The sequence below is a fragment of the Monodelphis domestica genome, chromosome 4, assembly GCF_027887165.1.
Source record: "Monodelphis domestica isolate mMonDom1 chromosome 4, mMonDom1.pri, whole genome shotgun sequence".
Lineage (NCBI taxonomy): Eukaryota > Metazoa > Chordata > Mammalia > Didelphimorphia > Didelphidae > Monodelphis > Monodelphis domestica.
The window spans coordinates 310,389,056-310,408,980 of NC_077230.1; the positions used below are offsets into that span (position 1 = coordinate 310,389,056).

Genomic DNA, 19,925 nt, shown 5'->3' on the forward strand with positions numbered 1-19,925 from the left:
CAATGGAGCTATCACTTTCCTTCATCTGGATACACTTTCCCTTAACACATCTTAAGATTACGTTAGCTTTTGTGACTGTCATGTCATCTGTGTTACAATTGAGCACCCAAAGACCATGTTCATGTAAGCTTTAATTTAGCCACACCTCTCCCCATCTTATACTTGTGAAGTTTGTATTTTGCACCTAAGTGTAGGACTTGATTTTATCCCTGTTAAATCTCCTCCTAATAGATTTGGCTGTAGAGATCCTTTTGGTTTCTGACCATCTGTTATCCAAAGTGTTAGCGGTTCTCCCGTCTCATGTCATCTTCAAATTTGGTAAGCATATCATTTGTGCCTTTGTCCAAATGACTGATTAGAATATTGAATAGGACCAAGGGCAGAAATTGTTCTTTGTATTTGTGTAGTCAACCATTTTCAAGTTATTTAGGCCACATTTTTCCTTCTTTTCTGAAAAGATAGCACAAAAGACTGTTTTAGGCATTTTGCTGAAATATATATTGCATCATTCTCCTTATCTATACATTTAGTACTAACGTGGTCAAAAAGGGAAATGTGGTTAATCTGGCATGACCTGTTTGAAGCACTCCTTGATCCCCACTTCCTTTATAAATTCTCACAAACCATTCTTTACCCAAATATACTAAACTTGTGTAATTTTTTCAGCGTGGGAAACTTTGTCTATGCCTTAGATAAGTTCTAGGGAATTTTCTGATGCACATGGAGGTTGAATGACTTGTTCATAGTCATAGTTAACAGGCAGTATCAGAAGGGATAATTGAACCCAGAACCTCTACTTCCTGCAATGCTTCTCTAATCACATGTCCTAGAATTTTGTTAGAAATCAAATTGTTTTCCTTAATAGGATTTTAGGATACATGTTTTCTACTTCTGGGGCACCTCCTCTATTAAGTTTTATGGATGCCTTTATCCATTTCACTTTCACTTTCAAATATATTCCCTCTCAGTGAGTTTTCTGGGAGTTGAATTGTGTTAGGACCTCTTGACCTGAGATCACATCACATCCTTGAGATGTAATGTGAACTACAACATACCTGAAGTGTTCATCTAGCTAGGGAAGGACAATACACAAGTTCCTGAGTTGCAGTGCATTCTACTTCTTATGCAGCTTTAAATTGTTTAGGTTTTTTTCCTCTTTTGCTCTCTGCTGGTCATTAATATCATTGTGGGTTAATTAATATCATCATTGCAGATGGCCACCCAAATGTGCCTGTCCCAAACATAACCATGACACCACTGAGGGTCATACTCATATTTATGCCCTTTTATAAATGTGTCATAAGGGGTAACCCAAAGTACTGAGAGCCTAGGAGGGATTTCATTCAATATCATGGAATACTAGTGGAGCAGATGAGCCATCTATTTTCTCATTCACTATTACCATGTTACGATCCTATCTTAATTTTTTGTTTATTAATTTCTTTAATGGTATTCTTAGTATTTATTCTCTTGCACACCAAGATTCCCTTATGTAGCATCCTATTCTCACTTATTGTGTGTTTTCTTATAGCCTTTTGAATAATCTTTAGTCTTTCCATTCATTAGAGACCTTGGTAGTGACCAATGATACACAAGAATATACATTAACAACAGAATATTGTTTTTTTAGTTTTCTTTTTAACTTTTATAATTTATTTTATTTTATTTCAGCTCTACTCTAAATTAAACTTTTTTAATTAATTTAGAATATTTTTCCATGGTTACATGATTCACATTCTTTCCTTCCTCTCCTCCCACCCACTTCCCATAGCCAATGAGCAATTCCTCTGGGTTTTACATGTGTCATTGATCTAGATCTATTTACATATTATTAATATTTGCACTAGGGTGATTGTTTAGCATCTACAACCCCAATCATATTCCCATCAAACCATGTGATCAAGCAGTTGTTTTTCTTCCATGTTTCTACTTCCACAGTTCTTTCTCTGGATGTGGATAGTATTCTTTCTCATAAGTCCCTCCTAATTGTTCTGGATCATTGCATTGCTGCTAGTAGAGAAATCCCTTAATTCGATTGTGCCATCCATGTGTATCCATCCATGTATAATGTTCTCCTGATTTTGCTCCTTTCACTCTGCATAAGTTCCTGGAGGTCTTTCCAGTTCACATGGAATTCTTCTAGTTCATTATTCCTTTTAACACAGTAGTATTCCATTACCAACAGATACCACAATTTGTTGAGCCATTCCCCAATCAAAGGGCATCCCTTCATTTTCCAATTTTTTCCCCAGCAGAGGTATGTCTGAATTAAAGGGCAGGCAGTCTTTTAAAGTCCTTTGGGCATAGTTCCCAATTGCCTTCCAGAATGGTTGGATCAATTCACAACTCTTCCAGCAATGCATCAATGTCCCAATTTTGCCACATGCCCTCCAATTTTCATTACTTTCCTTTGCTGTCATATTAGCCAATATGCTAGGTGTGAGGTGGTACCTCAGAGTTGTTTTGATTTGCATTTCTCTAATTATGAGAGATTTAGAACATTTTTTCATGTGCTTATTGATAGTTTTGATTTCTTTATCTGAAAATTGCCTATTCATGTCCCTTGCCTATTTATCAGTTGGGGAATGGCTTGATTTTTTGTACAATTGATTTAGCTCCTTATGAATTTTGAGAAATTAGACCTTTGTCAGAGGTTTTTTATTATAAAGATTTTTTCCCAGTTTGTTGCTTCCCTTCTAATTTTGGTTGCATTGGCTTTGTACAAAAACTGTTTAATTTAATGTAATAAAAATTAGTCATTTTATATTTTGTAATATTCTGTATCTCTTGCTTGGTCTTAAATTCTTTCCTTTCCCATAGATCTGACAGGTAAACTATTCTATGTTCATCTAATTTACTTATAGTTTCCTTCTTTATATTCAAGTCATTCACCCATTCTGAATTTATCTTGGTGTAGGAAGTGAGATGTTGATCTAAACCGAATCTCTCACATATTGTTTTCCAATTTTCCCCAGTTTTTTTTCAAATAGTGGATAAACCCAAATCTTTGGGTTTATCATAGACTGTCTTGCTGAGGTCACTTACCCCAAGCTTATTCCGCTGATCCTCCCTTCTGTCTCTTAGCCAGTACCATATTGTTTTGATGACTGCTGTTTATAGTTTAGTATAGTTTGAGATATCTGGTACTAAGCCACTTTCCTTTACATTTTATTTTATTATTTCCCTTGATATTATTGATCTTTTGTTCTTCCAAATGAACTTTGTTATGGTTTTTTTCTAATTCAGTAAAAAAGTTTCTTGGTAGTGTGATGAGTATGGCACTGAATATAAGTATATTAATTTGGGAGGATTGTCATTTTTATTATGTTATTTCATCCTACCCATTAATGTTTTTCCAATTGTTTAGATCTAGTTTTAATTGTGTGGAAAGTGTTTTGTAGTTGTGTTTATAGGAGAATATTGTTATTAAAAAAGATGGGTCCTTTTTCAGGAAGAAGTATGGGAATGATTTTTAAAAGTTTGTTAGTTCCCAAAATTAATCCATTGTCCCTTATCCTTTCTGTTTATTCTGGGCCAAACTCATTTTGCATTTAACTATCAAACCAAGATATAATTAATTTTGGATGAGTGTTAGAGATGATGGGCATCTATCCAAATGGAAGATGAAACATTCTTCATCCATTTCATTTTTCTTATATGGATAGATCAAACACCCAAGTGGTTGCAAATCTCATCCACCAGATTCTGTAGTGTTGTAGGTTTTTACACAAACAATAAAATGTCATCTGTAGAGGAACATTTGGAGAATTTCAACAACTCTAAGGAATTCCTCAAACTCTCTTGCATTGATGGCTTCTATGTTTTATGCCTCATTTTAAACAAAATTACTATTATACCTTTCAAGGAATATTGCATGGTTTTTGTTTTTTGTTTTTGTTTTTGTTTTTGCTTGCATGCAGAAACCTTGTTGGAAGAAAGTCTTTTTGATAGTTAAGACATTTATGGGGCTTCATGGTATGTCTTCCAATCAGTTATGTGATAGTGAAAATGTGGATTAATGTTGAATAACTCTTGTGAAATCTAGCCTGTTCCTAATGCCTTTCAAGGATGGCTTTCATGCATATGTAGATGATTCTTGGTAAAAATAGGTACTTTTTTCCCTCACATTTCTAGAATCTTTTCCTTGAGATATCTTGAATTGATTTCTTAACAATCTTAAAACATTATCATCTCCAAAATAGATCTCTACTCTCTAATCTACTTAGTCTAATCCATCTGTTTTTCTGATCTTTATTGTTTTCAGTGCTCTTTGCTGTTCTTCTAAGGTACCTCGAGGATTATGTTGTTAGTATCCAAATGTACAGGCTTCACTGTCATTGGTTGTGGAAAGAATTTTTAAAAAATAAATTCATAGAATTTTTTACTAATTTTTATTTCTTTCCTTTATGGTTTCATTTTTAGCATCTCTTGGGGTAGCATGATTTTGTTTTTGGTTGAATTTCTCATTAAACTGTACTTAAACTTCCCCCGCCCTGGCTGCTTTTTCTTATGAGACAATACTGCTTGTAGAATTACACTAATCTTGTCAGTAAGATTTTATAAACAAGCTTTTTATTCTAAACTAGTTTTGTCATTGGATATGATGTCTTCTTGGAAATAGATTGTGTTTGCTGGACAGGATGGATTTTTGACTATTATTGTAGTCATTTGCAGAAGTTAAACTTATATGTGAAGTGGAAATATAGACATCAGCATCTTTTTCTCTATTTGTTTTAATTTTTTCTTCAGTAATTCATTTAAATAGGTCAAGTTTGGGTGGTTTTTATTTTCTACTATATTTTCCCTCATTTTTATTCCTTTAACTACTAATCATGTAAGTAATGAATTGCTTCCTATTTAAAATTCAGTAGGTTTCATTTTTATGTAATGATTCCCTTGTCTAGCATCTTCCAATTCTTTCTCTGAAAATGTTTGTGATGTGGAGATGAGGATTCATGTAGTTTTTAATTCTTGGCCTCTTTCATTCCACACTCTGAAATATCTTTTCCAACAGGTTTTTTTGTTCTTACCTCTGCCTCCTTTTTGCATTGAAGTCACTGAGTATCAAAGTATATCTTAATTTGGAGAGTTTAAATGAGTTCTTGGTATAGATTTTTTCTACTGCTCTGTTTTATTAAATACTATAGATATTGCAATTTTTATGGTTTTCTTTTCGCAAATAGTTATTACAAGTACAACAATAAGAGAAGGCCAAATATCACATGAAGCTATGTTTCAAGTCTTTAGATAACCATAAACCCAACTCTACCAATACTTCATTTCTTTTTAAGGGGAACCTTTGAGCTGTCTTTCCATTTAGCTGCTACATCCCTATTGTGTCTTCAGGGATTTTTATATAGACATCAAGATTAATATAGCTCAGCTCTTAGAAGATCTCACGTTGAATGTTTTAACAGCCAAATTAATATTGATGGCCAGTCTAAAAGCTTATACTTAGTCATATGTTGCCATATCCTGTCTGCTAGTTAGGTGTCTATTTGCCTTTTGCCAAGCTTGTCTTTGGAAAGTAGGTAGTCTTGTTGAGCTTATAGTTTTCTTACATCAAGCCTAATGCTGCTATATGATAGATGGAGAGCTGGACCTGGAGTAAGGAAGACAAGTTAAAATGTAGCCTGAGATGCTTAATTCTTAGGGTTGTTGTGAGGCCCAAATGAGATTTTGTAAAATAAAATTAAAAAAAAATATTTGTAAAATACTTTTCAAACCCTAAGCACTATATAAATGCTAGTTTTGACTGCTTCCCTTTTTTACATCACCACTAAAGTTTCTATCTAGTTGGTCTTTTCAAAGTTTAAACAAATTAGAATGCCAAGATATTTATATTCTGCCTCTCCTCTATAAACATGGAGGCAGGTTATCATGTCCCCCTGAATCCTTTGCCTAGTGACTTTCCTAAAGGAGTGACCATGTAAAACCCCTGTATTTAGTAAACTCCAAAGGTTCCTAGTTACTTCTAGGATCAAATACAAACTTCTCTGTGACATTTGAAGCTCTGCACAAACTAGCTTTATCCTACCTTTCCACTTGTCATTACATAATACTCTCTTCTACTCCAGCTAAACTGGCCTTTTTGCTGTTCCTCACTGAATGTCACATAAGACATTGAGTAGCTAAGTTTTGTATTTGCCTTGTCTCCATGCCTAGAATAGTTTCCCTCCTCCCTTTTACCTTTTGGGATTCCTCTTGGTTTTCTCCCCAAGACTCAGCTCAAGTGCTATCTTCTACAGTACGACTTCTACCTTCTAAGCTCTACCTTTCCTATCTCTTCACCCAACTCATTACTTTGTATTTGTAGATTTCTATAAATGTGCGTGTTGTTTCCCATTAGAAGGCAAGCTCCTTTAGATGAGAAGTTGGTCTACTTCTGTTTACTCAGTGCCCTGCAGAGTGCCTGATATATAATAGGCACTTAATAAAGGACTGTTGATTGAACAACATGTTCCTATGACTAAACCTTATATAACACAAATGCTAAGCTTTTTAGTTCACATCATCATCTTGGTTTGCGCTCTAGCTTATCAGTGACCTAAAATATGATGCTAATAACTGAACCCAGTAGTGCAGATGTGGTCTGAGGGCAGAATATAAAAGGAATAGTTCCTTCTTCATCCTGGACATTATCCTTCTCACTGTACCCTAAGGTTGCTTTATTTTCTCAGCTATCATATTATCATCTCAGCTGTCACTATTGACTCATTGATATTACAATGCACCAAGCCCCCAGATCATTTTCATAGGAACCATTGTGTATCCATTTGTGTACTCTCATCTTAGAATTCTGTTCCTGCCCCATTCATCCTCACTTAAAAATTCTTCCCAGTGCCTTTCTTTCCTTAGTTCTTATAATCTATGAAATGATTCATTGTCTTAATATAGTACACCTTTTACCTTTCATTCTCTTTCCATGCATGAGTCGAATTCTACCAGGTCTTGGTGAAACCTGTGAACTAGAATTTGTCTTCTCTTTGTTAGAATTTTTGGTTTTCCTTGCTTATCATTCATATTTCAAGCATTTGTATGAAACTTTTAGTTCTCTTCTTAGATGATATCAACTATGAATGATTTAAATTTCCTCTCTTTTGCTATTCTTCCCATGTGGTAAGCTGCTACTCTTTATTGTATCTGGTTTTTAGAGATAAAAGTAGGTAGTTTTTCCCCTTTTCTTACCTTTTTCCAATTTAAACCCTTGCCTGTTTGGTAAACATTATTAAGCAATGAAACTGGTTGTAGATTAAGATGTATAGCTTCATCACCCCTTGGAATCAATGTAAAGTAACTGTCCTGTGTGTGTGGGCAAATATTCTTTATACTCTATAGCAGTGATGGCAAACCTTTTAGAGATGGAGTGCTGGACCCCCCAGGCCCTCTCTACCCCCCCCCCCCCCGAAGAGACCAAGTGCCATGCCCTCCCCTAATCTCATACAGGGGAGAAAGAAAGCTTTCACATTGGACTGCTGGACAAAGGGGTGAGACATATGGGAGATGTACTCAGTGCAGGCAAACCGGAGGAGGGGAGTCGTCCAAGCACTCTATTCCCCTCCATCTCTACTGCCTGTGAGCCACTCATTTTACCCCCTGTGAGCTCCCATTGCACTGCTGGGCAGAGGGGTGCCATAGGTTTGGCATCACTGCTCTCTGGTCAGAATTTATTTTGTGTTCTTTGTTAGTGTCCTGTTCGGACTACAATGGAAGTGTTCAGTGATTTTTCCTTAAAGTCTTTTACAATCCTTTGAATAAAGGAAGGCTAAAGAGTAGCTGCTTAAATTTTTAAGTGCTAAAATTTTCAACATTTTAAGAGCATTTATTACTATGTTCAAGGTCCTTTGGTTGGAGTACAAAGCCAAAATGAAACAGATCTTGCTCTCAAGAAGCTTATATTCTATTGGGACTGACATGCCCCTTCCTATAGAGCTGGTGTTAGAGGCCACATACAAACTGGGACATTTTGAATTCAAGATCTCTGTTCTCTTCACTATAGTGTATTATCGATATAATTTTATTTCTCCTTGACATTCTTCCACCAATGATGCTTAGATGGATTAAAAAAATGGGCCAAAGCTCATGTTTACTGAGGCTTGAATATTCAATAATTCCACTTATATCAGAGATTGCTATGTAGCAAAATGACAATTCAAAAACTCTTCTGACAACTGATTTCTTGCAATGCAGTGAAACAGAATATTGATAATACTGATTGGTAAGCTGTGGTAATGATGGAATTGGCCAGAATGTACCTATACCCAGTGGTGACTGTTTAGTATCCACTTCTGTATTTTCCCATTTGAAAAATGGAAAGCTTAGGGACAGGTAAAAGATAATATTTTGCTTTCTTCATTGGATTCTGTTTAGTTTATTTTAATGATCACCCACTTAAGGTTAAAAAACAACAAACACATTGAGGATGGTGTCCGTGAGGAAAATGATGCATGGAATTGTTTCAATCATCCTTGAGGAAAGCTGTTTGTTATCTATTAATTTGCAGAGTCTCCTGGAAATCTGTCCTGTGTTGTCTTCCCCCCCTCCAATGAAAGGGGTTTGTTTGACCCTATGAAGTACTTTACTGCTGAGTCACTTAGAGAAGGGTGTAGAACAAGGTAGGGAAGAGACCTAGTGATTTTTTTCTCCTTTTCTTTTATTATCTCTTTCTAAGCCTCAATTTTCCTGACTTTAGGAGCAGGGAACATAGTGTGAACTTCTGTACACCCAGATCCCTAGGTATCACTTAGCTTTTGTAATATTTAAGAAGCAAAGAAGGCTTCATTCTCTGAATGAAACTTTCCAGAAATAGTTATCTCACTGACTCTGGCCTTCTTTATTCATTTTATTTTAGTTTTTGAGGCAGTCTTACCTGAACAACAATCCCCTCATTTAATTTAAAGGCAAAACACAGAAGTACCATCTTTATGATATCCCCTACCAAGGTAGCTTTCACTGGTTTATTTCTTACCTTAAAAGAAGGTAACTCTTTTGTTTTGTCTTAGGGAATCACAACCATCAGGTGCTTCTCTGGATCAGAAAATGTCTTCCCTCCTGCTGGAAAGAAACTAATTTCTAACTGTATGGTCCATGTGCCAGCCAAACAAGGCTTTGATATTTATGTAGATGAACCAGAGCATGGGGAGAGATGTAGTTGTAGCTGCACTGTTAGAGAAGAGATTGCATATGAAGATGTATATGAAGTGGACACCAGCACCCTGAAATCGGACCTTCACTTCCTGTTGGATTTTAGCACAGGTAACTTGCCTTATCTCTAGTTCGTGGTGCCCTGTTTTAATGATGTTTTTGACATTTTAAGTTCTCAATCTAGTTATGTCAAGTATGAAGAAGAAATGGCTCTCTTATGACATCTAACTGGGGAGGATTGGTAGAGACTACCATTTTCTTAATGACTTATCTGACTGAATTTTGAACCCGTGCAGTTTCTCCTATGTTGGTGGATACATCTCTGCAATCACAGTTTGAGGATCATTTAGATATTGGTACAGATGTAATAAATGTGACTGAATATGCTGAAGAAATTCATCAATACCTTAGAGAAGCTGAAGTGAGTTGCACTTCTTTTCTTTTTCTCAGCAACCCCAGATCCTTGATGTTGAAATAATTGTTAGTAGTTGGTTATGGCTACCAATAGTTTGCTAGCAATTAGTCTTTGGTTGCATTAGTAAGTTACAGAATGATGGTATCCATGAAAACGGTGGATGGGATGAGGAGGGGTTCTTGACTTGGACCTGGAGCTATTTAATTTGAAGTATGAAACTTCAGTAAAGCATTTCACATACAGTGTAACACCTAGCCATGGAGATATCAAGACCTGAGTTTGAATCTCATGGCTAATAGTTACTAGCTGTGTGACCATTGACAAGTACTTAATTGTACTGAACCTTAGTCAGCTCTTGAGATTTAACTCCAAAATTATAGAAAGATTAAGTTTTTTGCTGGTAGAGGGAGTTTCCACACCAGTAAAACCAAAAGCCATGACATGCTGTAGGAAACAGCCTGGTGATCAGTTTCTTTCCTACTTCCTTTTAAATTCTGTTATATCATGGAGTAGGAATGATCTAGATAACTCCATTCCATGTGCCCCTCCTCTCTCATACTCCAACTTAACACAGTAAGGATTTTTTTTAGTTGTGTGATTAGTGACAGAGCAAGCCTAATTCTTAATCTTTTTGCCTTCTTAACCCATTTCAGGTTCTTTGTTTTTGTTCTAAACTAAACAACCCACAGCTCCTTCGTTGTGGTCTTATGCCTTCTTTCATCTAGCACATGCTGAATTAATATCAAAACTCTATCAAAAAACAGATGAAATACAGACCAAAGGCCCACTACATGCGGAAGCAGCCCGATATCACAGAAGGAATGCGTACCATTTTAGTGGATTGGCTGGTAGAGGTTGGGGAAGAATACAAACTTCGAGCTGAAACTCTGTACCTGGCTGTCAATTTCTTGGACAGGTTTCTTTCGTGCATGTCTGTTCTCAGAGGGAAATTGCAGCTTGTAGGAACAGCAGCCATTCTGTTGGCTTCGTAAGTATTCTCTCTGACTTGGGTGACAGTGACACTCTTAGAGTGTTAACATCATTATGTCATTATTGGTGATTAAAGCATGTTCCTGCCTTCTGCAGGAAAAGGTCCTCTTCTGTAGGATTAGGTTGGTTGGTTGGTTGGTTTTTAAAATAGCACACTGACTTAATACACTTTATACCTAAACAAAGCAGTCATTGGTCTACAATGAAAATGCACACATAATTTTATTCATGCTAATTCTAGTTTTATGAGGTCCCGGTGAATGGGTCATAGTAACAGCAGCTTAATTATTTGAAGGGTTCAGAGGTTAAGCACCAAACTGAAATTCCCCTTTAGGACACTTTATTATAATTACTGTGCTCTCCTTCAAAAACCTAACAATGGGGGAGGGGGGCAACTGAGTTTAGTGGCTCAATGGATTGAGAGCCAGGCCTAGAGAGGAGAAGTCCTAGGTTTAAATCTGGCCTCAGACACTTCCCAGCTGCGTGACCCTGGGCAAGTCACTTAACCCCCCTTGCCTAGTCTTTATGACTCTTCTGTCTTGGAACCAATACACAGTATTGATGCTAAGACAGAAGGTAAGGGTTAAAACAAAACCAAACAGCAGTATCTTGCCACACTATTATAGTGTTTGTTAGAAATAAGTGATTTTGTATTGACTTGGAGGGCATAGAGAAAGCCCTTAACTTGACCTATACATAGCTATGAAGTGCTTAACCTCTGAACTCTTCATTATTCATCTCTTAAATAGGAATACATTTCTCCTGTCTATCTTATAGGACTTATGTGAAGGAAATGCTTTGTGAACTATAACATACTAAATAATGTTCTACATTTTTATTATAAGCCTGGAAAACAATTATATTCCTCCAAACAGCATCACAAAGACCTGTCAGATAGAATAAAAGATTTAGGCATATTAGTACATATATAATCTTTCTCTTGCTATGTCCAAATGACTTTTGCTGATTATTACAAAAAACTTGACTATCAACTCTCCTAGCCCTCTAGTCCTTGAGAATGTAAGCTCCTTTGAAAACATTTTTGTTTTTGTAGTCCTCGCACATAGGATAGCACCTTTACATATTAGACACTTGTTAAAGGGTTGATTGAATTTAATTTAATCATATTTTTCCTACAACAACAACAAATTTTTTTTTAGTTTTTCAGGGAATTAATCATAATGAGGTTGTATTTGTGTGAGCCAGAAACTGTCCAGGGGTTGTTGAGAGAACTAAAACCCAAAAGTTGGAAAAGGGACTGCTTAGCTTACCTAAGCATGACTTTACAGTGTCAAACTTTTTAGCATGAAAATATCTCTATCTATATTCTATGCCATTCAAATGGGCATGTAGGTAAAATATAAAGAAAAGAGAATACTGAAATGCCTGCTGTGAATAAGGATGTTGGACTAGACACTGAAGGTGAAATAAAAAAGATAACTATAGCTCTCACCTAAAGGAGCTCACAGACTCTTAGAGATCTATTGTTAATGCTTGTTGCTAAATTGTGAAAATTTGGATATACTGGAAAGGGTATAGCAAGGGAATAAAAACAGATTTTATTTCTAAAATATTTTTCATCTTTGTGAAACTCTTTGTTCTTTTCAGGAAATATGAGGAGATTTATCCACCAGAGGTTGATGAATTTGTCTACATAACTGATGACACTTACACAAAACGACAGCTATTAAGAATGGAACACCTGCTCCTGAAAGTACTAGCTTTTGACCTGACAGTGCCAACTACCAACCAGTTTCTTCTTCAGTACTTACAGAAACAAGGAGTCTGCCTTAGAACTGAGAACCTGGCCAAGGTAAGCTCAGCAATTTCTGAAAGACCAAGGAAATGACAAGCAGATTTTTAAGACATCTCTTTTTTTCCCTCAGAGCTTCTCATTTCTTTTTCATTGCCTTTACTAAAGGTTTAGATTTGCTCTCTAAATGTTTTTTTCTATCATGGTTAAATGGGCAGCTAGGTGGTACAGTGGATAGAGCATTGGGCTTGGAATCAGGAAGACTCCTCTTCTGAAGTCAAATCTAGCCTTAGAATAATTGTGTGAAATTGGGCAAGTTACTTAATCCTGTCTGCCATAGTTCCTCTTCTGTCAAATGAGCTGGAGAAGGAAATTGCAAACCAATCCAGTATCTTTGCCAAGAAAACTCCAAATGGGGTCAAGAAGAATTGTATATGACTGGAATGACTGAACAACAACAACGATATCATGGTTAATTTTTTAAAGAACAGATTTTTTTTCCAGAGTGTTGTTATAAATTATAGTATAACTTGAAACAAGTAATATATAGAATGTTAACTTAAAACTACTTAAAGACTTGTGACACATTGTGCTTGGAGGAACTAAGTTACTGGACACAAATTATCTCCAATGAAATATCAAGCAGGCTTGTATTAGACATGAGGAAGTAGCTGTGTGGTTCATTTGATTTGATTAATCTCATCCTGTTATAGTCTATTTTCAATAATGAATCAGTGCCAAATGGCACAGTAAACAGACCATTACCAATGGCCTAGAATTGAAAAGACCTGAGTTCAGATTTGGCCTCAGATACTCACTAGCCTGAGCAAGTCACTTATCCTCTGTCTGCCTCAATTTCTTCATCTGTAAAATGAAGCTAATAATAGCGCCTACCTTGCAGGGCTGTTGTGAGGATCAAATCAGCTAATACTTGCAAAGCACTTAGCACAGTTCCTGGAACATAGTAGGTACTATATAAATGCTTATTTCCTTCTAATTCCTTTTCCCCCTGCTTTGCAATTCAGAACCAGCCAACTGAATCAGAGTAACTAGGTCTTTGATTCTAATATTGGAATCACAATGATGACCATTTATCAAGCATTTCCCCATGTACAAATTTTTGATGATATGGTGGGAAAATAGTCCGAAGCCTCAAAAAGTTTACTTTCTCTTAAAGGAGCTAAAGAAAGTGTATCCAATCTTAGGATTTAGATGGCAAAAACTTAAAGCTTTCAAGTTACTTGTTGTTTACAATGTTGTCCCAAATATCTCAAATGAGGTTATGTTTTATGTAGGTGAACAATTGTTATATTCAAGCTTGTTTGCTGTCTGTGGTTTAGGAAGTTTTATTACAATTTATATAGTTTTAGCTGGATTGGTATCTCCCCCTCCAAAAAAAAAAATAACTGCAGCTTGTCTTTATCAATGTTGTTTCCATGTCAGTATGGTAAGCTATTTTGACCCCTACTGACCTCTCTATCTCTCTATCCATTAATTTAACCATTGTTGGGTTGGTAGGGGCCATAGGTGATTCTCAGGTGAACCTATAGCTGAGTGTCCCCACAATAAGGTTAATGCATCTTAGGATGACCTTTCTTGAGGTCATGGGCCACTGGTAGATGATGCCCCAAAACTTAGTACCAACAGCGTAAATGTCACAATGAGAAACCAATGTCATATTTGTTCATTTAAGTAACATTTAACAATTCGATGGGAATCTGTGTTTAGTATGTTGCAGAACTGAGCCTTCTTGAAGCTGACCCATTTTTGAAATATGTTCCTTCACTGATTGCAGCAGCTGCTTATTGTCTGGCAAACTACACTGTGAACCGACACTTCTGGGTGAGAAATAATGTTTGTAGATCAGAGCCCCTTTGGCATTCTGAGAAAATCTATGGACCCCTTTCAGAATATTGTTTTTAAATGTCTAAAACAAAATATATAGGATTGCAAAGGAAACCAATTTTACTGAAAGAAAAATGTAGTCTTTTTTTTTTCTCTCTATTCCAGGTTACAGACCCCTAACCGCCTCTGAAATATTTCCATGGAGCCTGAGGCAGAGGTGGTCTGAGGGTCCCAAATTAATAACCCCTGCCTTAATGCAGTCTAAAGCCCAATTAGATACTTTAACACGCTTGGCCTTTTTGTATGTATACATGTATGTATATGTGTGTATGTGTGCACATAGATTATACACATATGTATTTCTACATATATGTGTTAGTGTGTATACACATTTATGTATATTGTGTGTGTATATATACAAACATCTTTCTTTCTTTCTCTGTTAGGGACCTCTGACTTCCTTCCATGATCTAGAGAGTCTTCATCTGAGTGCTGTGGCATAGAAACCACAGCCAAAATAAAGATGAGGTGGGGAAAGGACTGGAAGGGAAAAGAAGAAATAAAGTTAGTTTGGCATGCTTTTGCTTTCAGTATCTATGCTGGCTCATAGCTATCACTGCTCCCCTTTCTTAAGTGCCTCGCACATAGACAGATAAAGTATTTATTAGGAGTTTACTATCTTGCATGTTCATATATGACTTATAGTAGTAATCTGTTCTAAAACAGTGATCAATGCCAAGCTGGTCTATTGCTTGCAAAAGCTACTTTCTTGCTCCTGGTTCAATAATAATTTCTGTGAGTTTTCCATGCCCTGGGTAGTTACTTGATTGTACCACATCATGTGAACTCAGTAAAAGTGCTTAGCTATCATAAACCTTTTCCCACTTATTTTTTGTTTCAATTCCTGGCCAGAATCATGCAGACCATAATAACTCCTCTCATCCCTTTCACTCTTTTGTGAAAAAATATTATTGCAAGTCAAGTACTTTTTAAAGTGCTTTGCTTTTAACAAAGAACCCTCTAACTGATATATATATATATATAGGTGAAGTATCCCATCTGGGAAACTTGCCTCCTCCATCAAGCCAGTCATTTAGTAGTAGAAGCTAGTAGAGAGGATTTGCCTTCCCTTTTCAAGTATGAAAATATAAGAAACTTTAGTCCTAAGAAATTTTCCTCATTCCAGCATTATAAAATTGTATTTTAAAGATAATAGCCATAACCTTTCATAGCCATCAGAGTTATCTGTAGATTTCTCATATTATTTTTAAAATTATGAAGCAAGTTTGTTTCTTTTTTCTTCCTCCTTCATTAGCCAGAAACCCTGGCTGCCTTCACTGGCTATTCATTAAGTGAAATTGTGCCTTGCCTGAGTGAGCTGCACAGAGCATGCCTTGATATCCCCCATCGACCTCAACAAGCAATTAGGGAAAAATATAAGGCATCAAAGTAAGTTTCTAAAACTTCCTTGTGTCTAGGATCACTTTCACTAAAAACTGGATTTGTGTCATACTAGGGTCAGAGTTAGAAGCAATATAGTCTCCCTGGAGCCAGTATCATATACATTAAACTTTTTAAACCAAGGAAATGTGACAAGAGGGGCTAAATAGCTAGATAGAAAATGGGGTTGTCTTTCTGTATGTACATGTTTGGGGATGTCCTATATCAGATTAAATTGTGATTATTATTTTGAGGTGAATGGATTCTGTCCCATTTACCTCTTTTTATATTTCTTGCTTGTCTCCTGGTGGGGAGAAATGTGATTAGCTGCCTAGTAAAGTGATGGCACCAGGCTGGGTGGAGTACCATGAGGTTCCCTTATTTGTTGAGAGTGAACTTGGGGTTAGAACCAGTGATCTTGATTTAGATAGCCCAAGTAGGCAATCCCCAATTAGGCAAAGGTGTGTTCAGAAGGGAAAGTCTGAGTTCACCAGGGCCAGGGAGAATTCAGATGGACAGGACAGGCCTGAGGGAATGTTTTACTATAATGTTTTACCTGAAAGTTTAGAGTAACCTAATTAAGAAAAAGTATAAATTATATACTTCTTTCCTTATGCTATTGCATTTCTGAATTTGTATGTATTCCTTTCTTTTGTTAATAAGCCTTAGAAAAAGCCTCTTGTGTTCCAGAATGGAGAGAGAAAAAATAGGGAAGAGGGTGAGACCTAGTGACAGAAGTCACTAGCCACAAAAGGGAGCTGGATATATAGAGTTAACTAGAACCCAAGGGTGACTGATCTCTGAGCTCAGACTGAAGCCAGCATCTGCAGTAGTACTTGAGAATTTGGGGAAGTTTGGCAAAGGGTGTAGATGACAACATCTCTTGAGCTGAAGATAAGGTGTACAGGGCAAATCTAGAGGGAGGAATCCTATTTTAGGTCACTAAAACATAGAACCTGGGCTGGATTTTCCTTTCTCTTTGGTGAGAGAGGAGGGGAGAGGAAGAGTAGCAGGGAGGGGCAGGGAGAGGACCATTTATAACATATTGTAAGCTGACAAGATATAGCTTCAACATGTCAGTAGTTGCTACAGATAGTTCTTCTCTGGCTTCTGCTGTCCAAATGAGTTTTGTGAACTGTAATCTTTAGCCCATGATTACAAATTGGCTTTGTGGTCTCATTGCAGGTACCTGCATGTCTCCCTTATGGAACCACCTGCAGTTCTTCCTCTGAAATAAAATTCCAGAACCAAAGCACTTAATCTCCAGATCAACAGCGTTGATCTTTGTATTTTTATAGGGCACTGCAGGTCAGGTCAGCAAGTGTTGCTAAACATAGCTGACACTTTTTAAAGGTGTAAATGTATTTAAGGTCGTCAAGACTTTTAAGTAGCTTGTAATATAGACCAATTTTTTTTAAATAAAAAATATGCCTTATGTTATTGTGTCAAGCTTCACTTATTTACTATTATTATTTATTTATTTGTTAGAATTTTGGTCATAAGCTATAACTGAAATAAGCTTTTTTTTTTAATTAAGTCAGCTAATGGTCTTTGAAGCAAATGATTTGATGAAGGTCTGTCCTGGTAACATTTTTCCTTCCCTGAGAACTGAGTAGAGAAGGAAGGAAGGTGACAAGTAACCCAAGTAGATAAGTGAAGGGGATACTGTAAACCAGCTCTTCTGATGAGATGAAGCAGGAGGTAAGGGGAGAAATGTAGTATTAGGTAAGCCTAAAAGACTTAAGGTTTCATGTAATCAAATATTAAGCATGAGCCCAAAACCAAAAAAAGAAATGAGCATTTCCTGCTTTACAACTGTAGTACTCATAGAACAGGTCAGTTTTACCTATGATATAAGATTTTGGAAGGATCTAAACTTATATAGATGAGTAGTTTAGTGGTACAGTAGCTGGGTGTGCTGGACTTGGAGTCAAGAAGTCCTACCTCAGACACTAGTTGTGTGACCTTGGGCAATTCACTCAGCCTCATTTTCTTTATCTGTAAAATGAGTATAATGGCATCAGTGTTGAGGATAAAAAAAGAATAGGTGTAAAAGCACTATATTAAATGCACATATTTGAATAAAATATGGTATCTGTGGGGAAAAGCTGCTCACTTATAAAGGAAGCTACAAGGGTTAGTTTTGGCAGCTGCTATTTTTCCCTCTTCCTTCTGCTTTTAAGCCTGTTCTGAAGGCCCTTTTGGTGGGGGTGGAGAAGGGCAATCCATATCAGACATTTTCTCAGGTTGTTAGTTTTTCTTGCTATGGAAACTCCCTGCTAATGTAAATCCTCCCATTTTTTTAAAATAAAGGATAGAACATGATAAAGAATAAGACTGATGTGAATTTTTGAACCTATGAATACTTAATGTTGACATTGCCATACCTTGGTTCTTTTAATGAATCAGTCTTGGCCAATTCACTGGTAATTTAGAGATTAGGTTTAAGGCAATAAGATGGATCACTTGACAATGCTCACACAGCCTAGATATATGGCAGGAACCCAAGTCATTAACAGATTAGAGATTTAGAGCTGGGGTCTTGACTTTGTGGAGAAGGATCACTGAGGTTAATTGATTTCTTCAAGGTCACATAGCAAGTTAGTTGTTTGGGGCAAGTTTGAACCTGTCTTCCTAATGCCAAGCCTAGATTTCTTTGCACTATATAATGGTCCCTTCTCAAGGTCTAACCTGTGTTTGCTAAACCATGTTTCTTCTCATAATGCCCTTTAAGTCCAAATGATGGGAAGTGCAGTCAAGATGCAGAGAGGTGACCTTTTTTCCCAGCTCATGCAATGGACCTCCTCTACATCAATCTAGGAAATGTACTAGCCTGAATCCTTATTGAGAAAGCCAAGAAGAAACAGTCACAGGTAGTCATCTTTCTAGACCAAAGCAGTTTAAGAAGATATGTGGACACTGGAGTAAGGACTGGCCAGAAGTGTAGTGGCCATACCTATGGGGAGCACTTTAAAGCCCAGAAACTGAGACTAAACACCAGCATTAGAAACACTAGGGTCAAAAAATTTCCTAGGGCCGTGTTGGCAAAGATGTTGTACCCATGTTTTGGCATGCCAAAGAGGGCTGCTCTATTCCCCCTCTCTACCCCACCTTAAGACATTTTTTGTATGCTCTATCCTGTATCCTGCAGATAAATGCAAGCACTTATTCCCTCTGCTCTCTGAGGTAATATGGTGGGACTTGTGAGCGACTTGGTATAGTTTGGGCACGTGACTGCTAAAAGGTTCACCAAAACTGTCCTAGGTAGGGACTCCTGAAAAAGCACTGAGAACAGGAATAAATGTGGGTTGGAAGTTCTGTTCACTCATTACCTAGTTCTGAGTCTTGGTTGCAGGAGAGAGAGGAGTAGTTATGGTAAGAAGCAAGAGAAGCCTGTAAGGGGGTAGAAATATGAGGGGTTTTTATAAAAGATTTGCCTAGATCATTTAAGAATAGGGTCACCAGGAATTTAATTCCAAAGAGATTTATTTTAACAATTTATTTATAAAATATATAAATAGTGAAAGTAAGAAAAATCAGAGAGAAGATAGGGTAAGATATCTAGTCTACACACAAAGTATTTTTCTCTGGCCCTGGCTTAACCCAGGCAGTACTAGTTAGTGCTTAGCTAGAGGGTCCTTGGCCTTGAACTGAGGATCTGGGGATGCAGGGAGCCTCTCTCAAGAGAGTAGGTCTCTCCTGAGGCTAGTCCCTTCAGAAAATCCAAGGGAAGGGGGTCAGCCTTTTTTCACTCACCCCATGTGGTAGTTCTAAGTTCAAGAGCAGTCCAAGATCCTCAGAGCTCCTCCAAAGTAGAGCCCAAGACGAAAGACCTAAGAATCTCACAGGATGTTCTTGGCATTTTTAAAGATCATTCCTTTTTGTCACTTCCTGTGACTTTCCTCCACTTTATGTGTACCAATTACAGCTAAAGCTTTGCTTAGAACTGCCTAGGGGGCAGTCAGGCAATTCTGATTCATTACCCACTATTGCACACTTGGGTCACAGACCTCACTCACTCATTTATAAGTGGGGGGTGTATACACTTTTGGTGATTAAATCTAAAAATAGGCAGGGGAGAATTAATTTAATCTTCACAGGCCCTAGCTATGGAGGGAACAAGTTGCAAGTTCTAGATATTTAGCTATATGACTGGAGTCCAAGAGCAGAAAGAGGACTCATAAGCATGCACTGTAATAATCAGGGCAACAAAAGATCAGAGGGGAGTGAAACAATTCAGTTATTCTGAATCCACAGAACTTTCTAGTCAACTAATAGTAATTGAGTCCAGCAGTAATCTATCGACCCAGGTCAGGAACTTGTAGAGCTTATGCCAGG

The 19,925-nt window shown here is 37.0% G+C and overlaps 1 protein-coding gene across 11 annotated transcripts in view; it reads left to right on the forward strand.

Annotated features, from left to right (window-relative positions):
• Positions 1-19,925, forward strand: part of CCNA1 (cyclin A1) — a 47,431-nt gene that overhangs the window by 14,955 nt on the left and 12,551 nt on the right. For 6 of the 11 annotated variants that reach the window (XM_056794773.1, XM_056794777.1, XM_056794776.1 and 3 more), the window contains 5 exons: positions 9,003-9,255; positions 9,441-9,565; positions 10,324-10,547; positions 12,158-12,362; positions 14,031-14,144. In XM_056794773.1, the coding sequence (XP_056650751.1) occupies positions 9,003-9,255; positions 9,441-9,565; positions 10,324-10,547; positions 12,158-12,362; positions 14,031-14,144 (921 nt within the window). Of the gene's footprint in view, positions 1-231; positions 319-9,002; positions 9,256-9,440; positions 9,566-10,323; positions 10,548-12,157; positions 12,363-14,030; positions 14,145-14,312; positions 14,574-14,593; positions 14,712-15,462; positions 15,598-16,772; positions 17,023-19,925 lie in introns of those variants that run through there. The other 5 variants (XR_468195.3, XM_007495340.3, XM_007495339.3 and 2 more) reach the window with 5 other exon arrangements.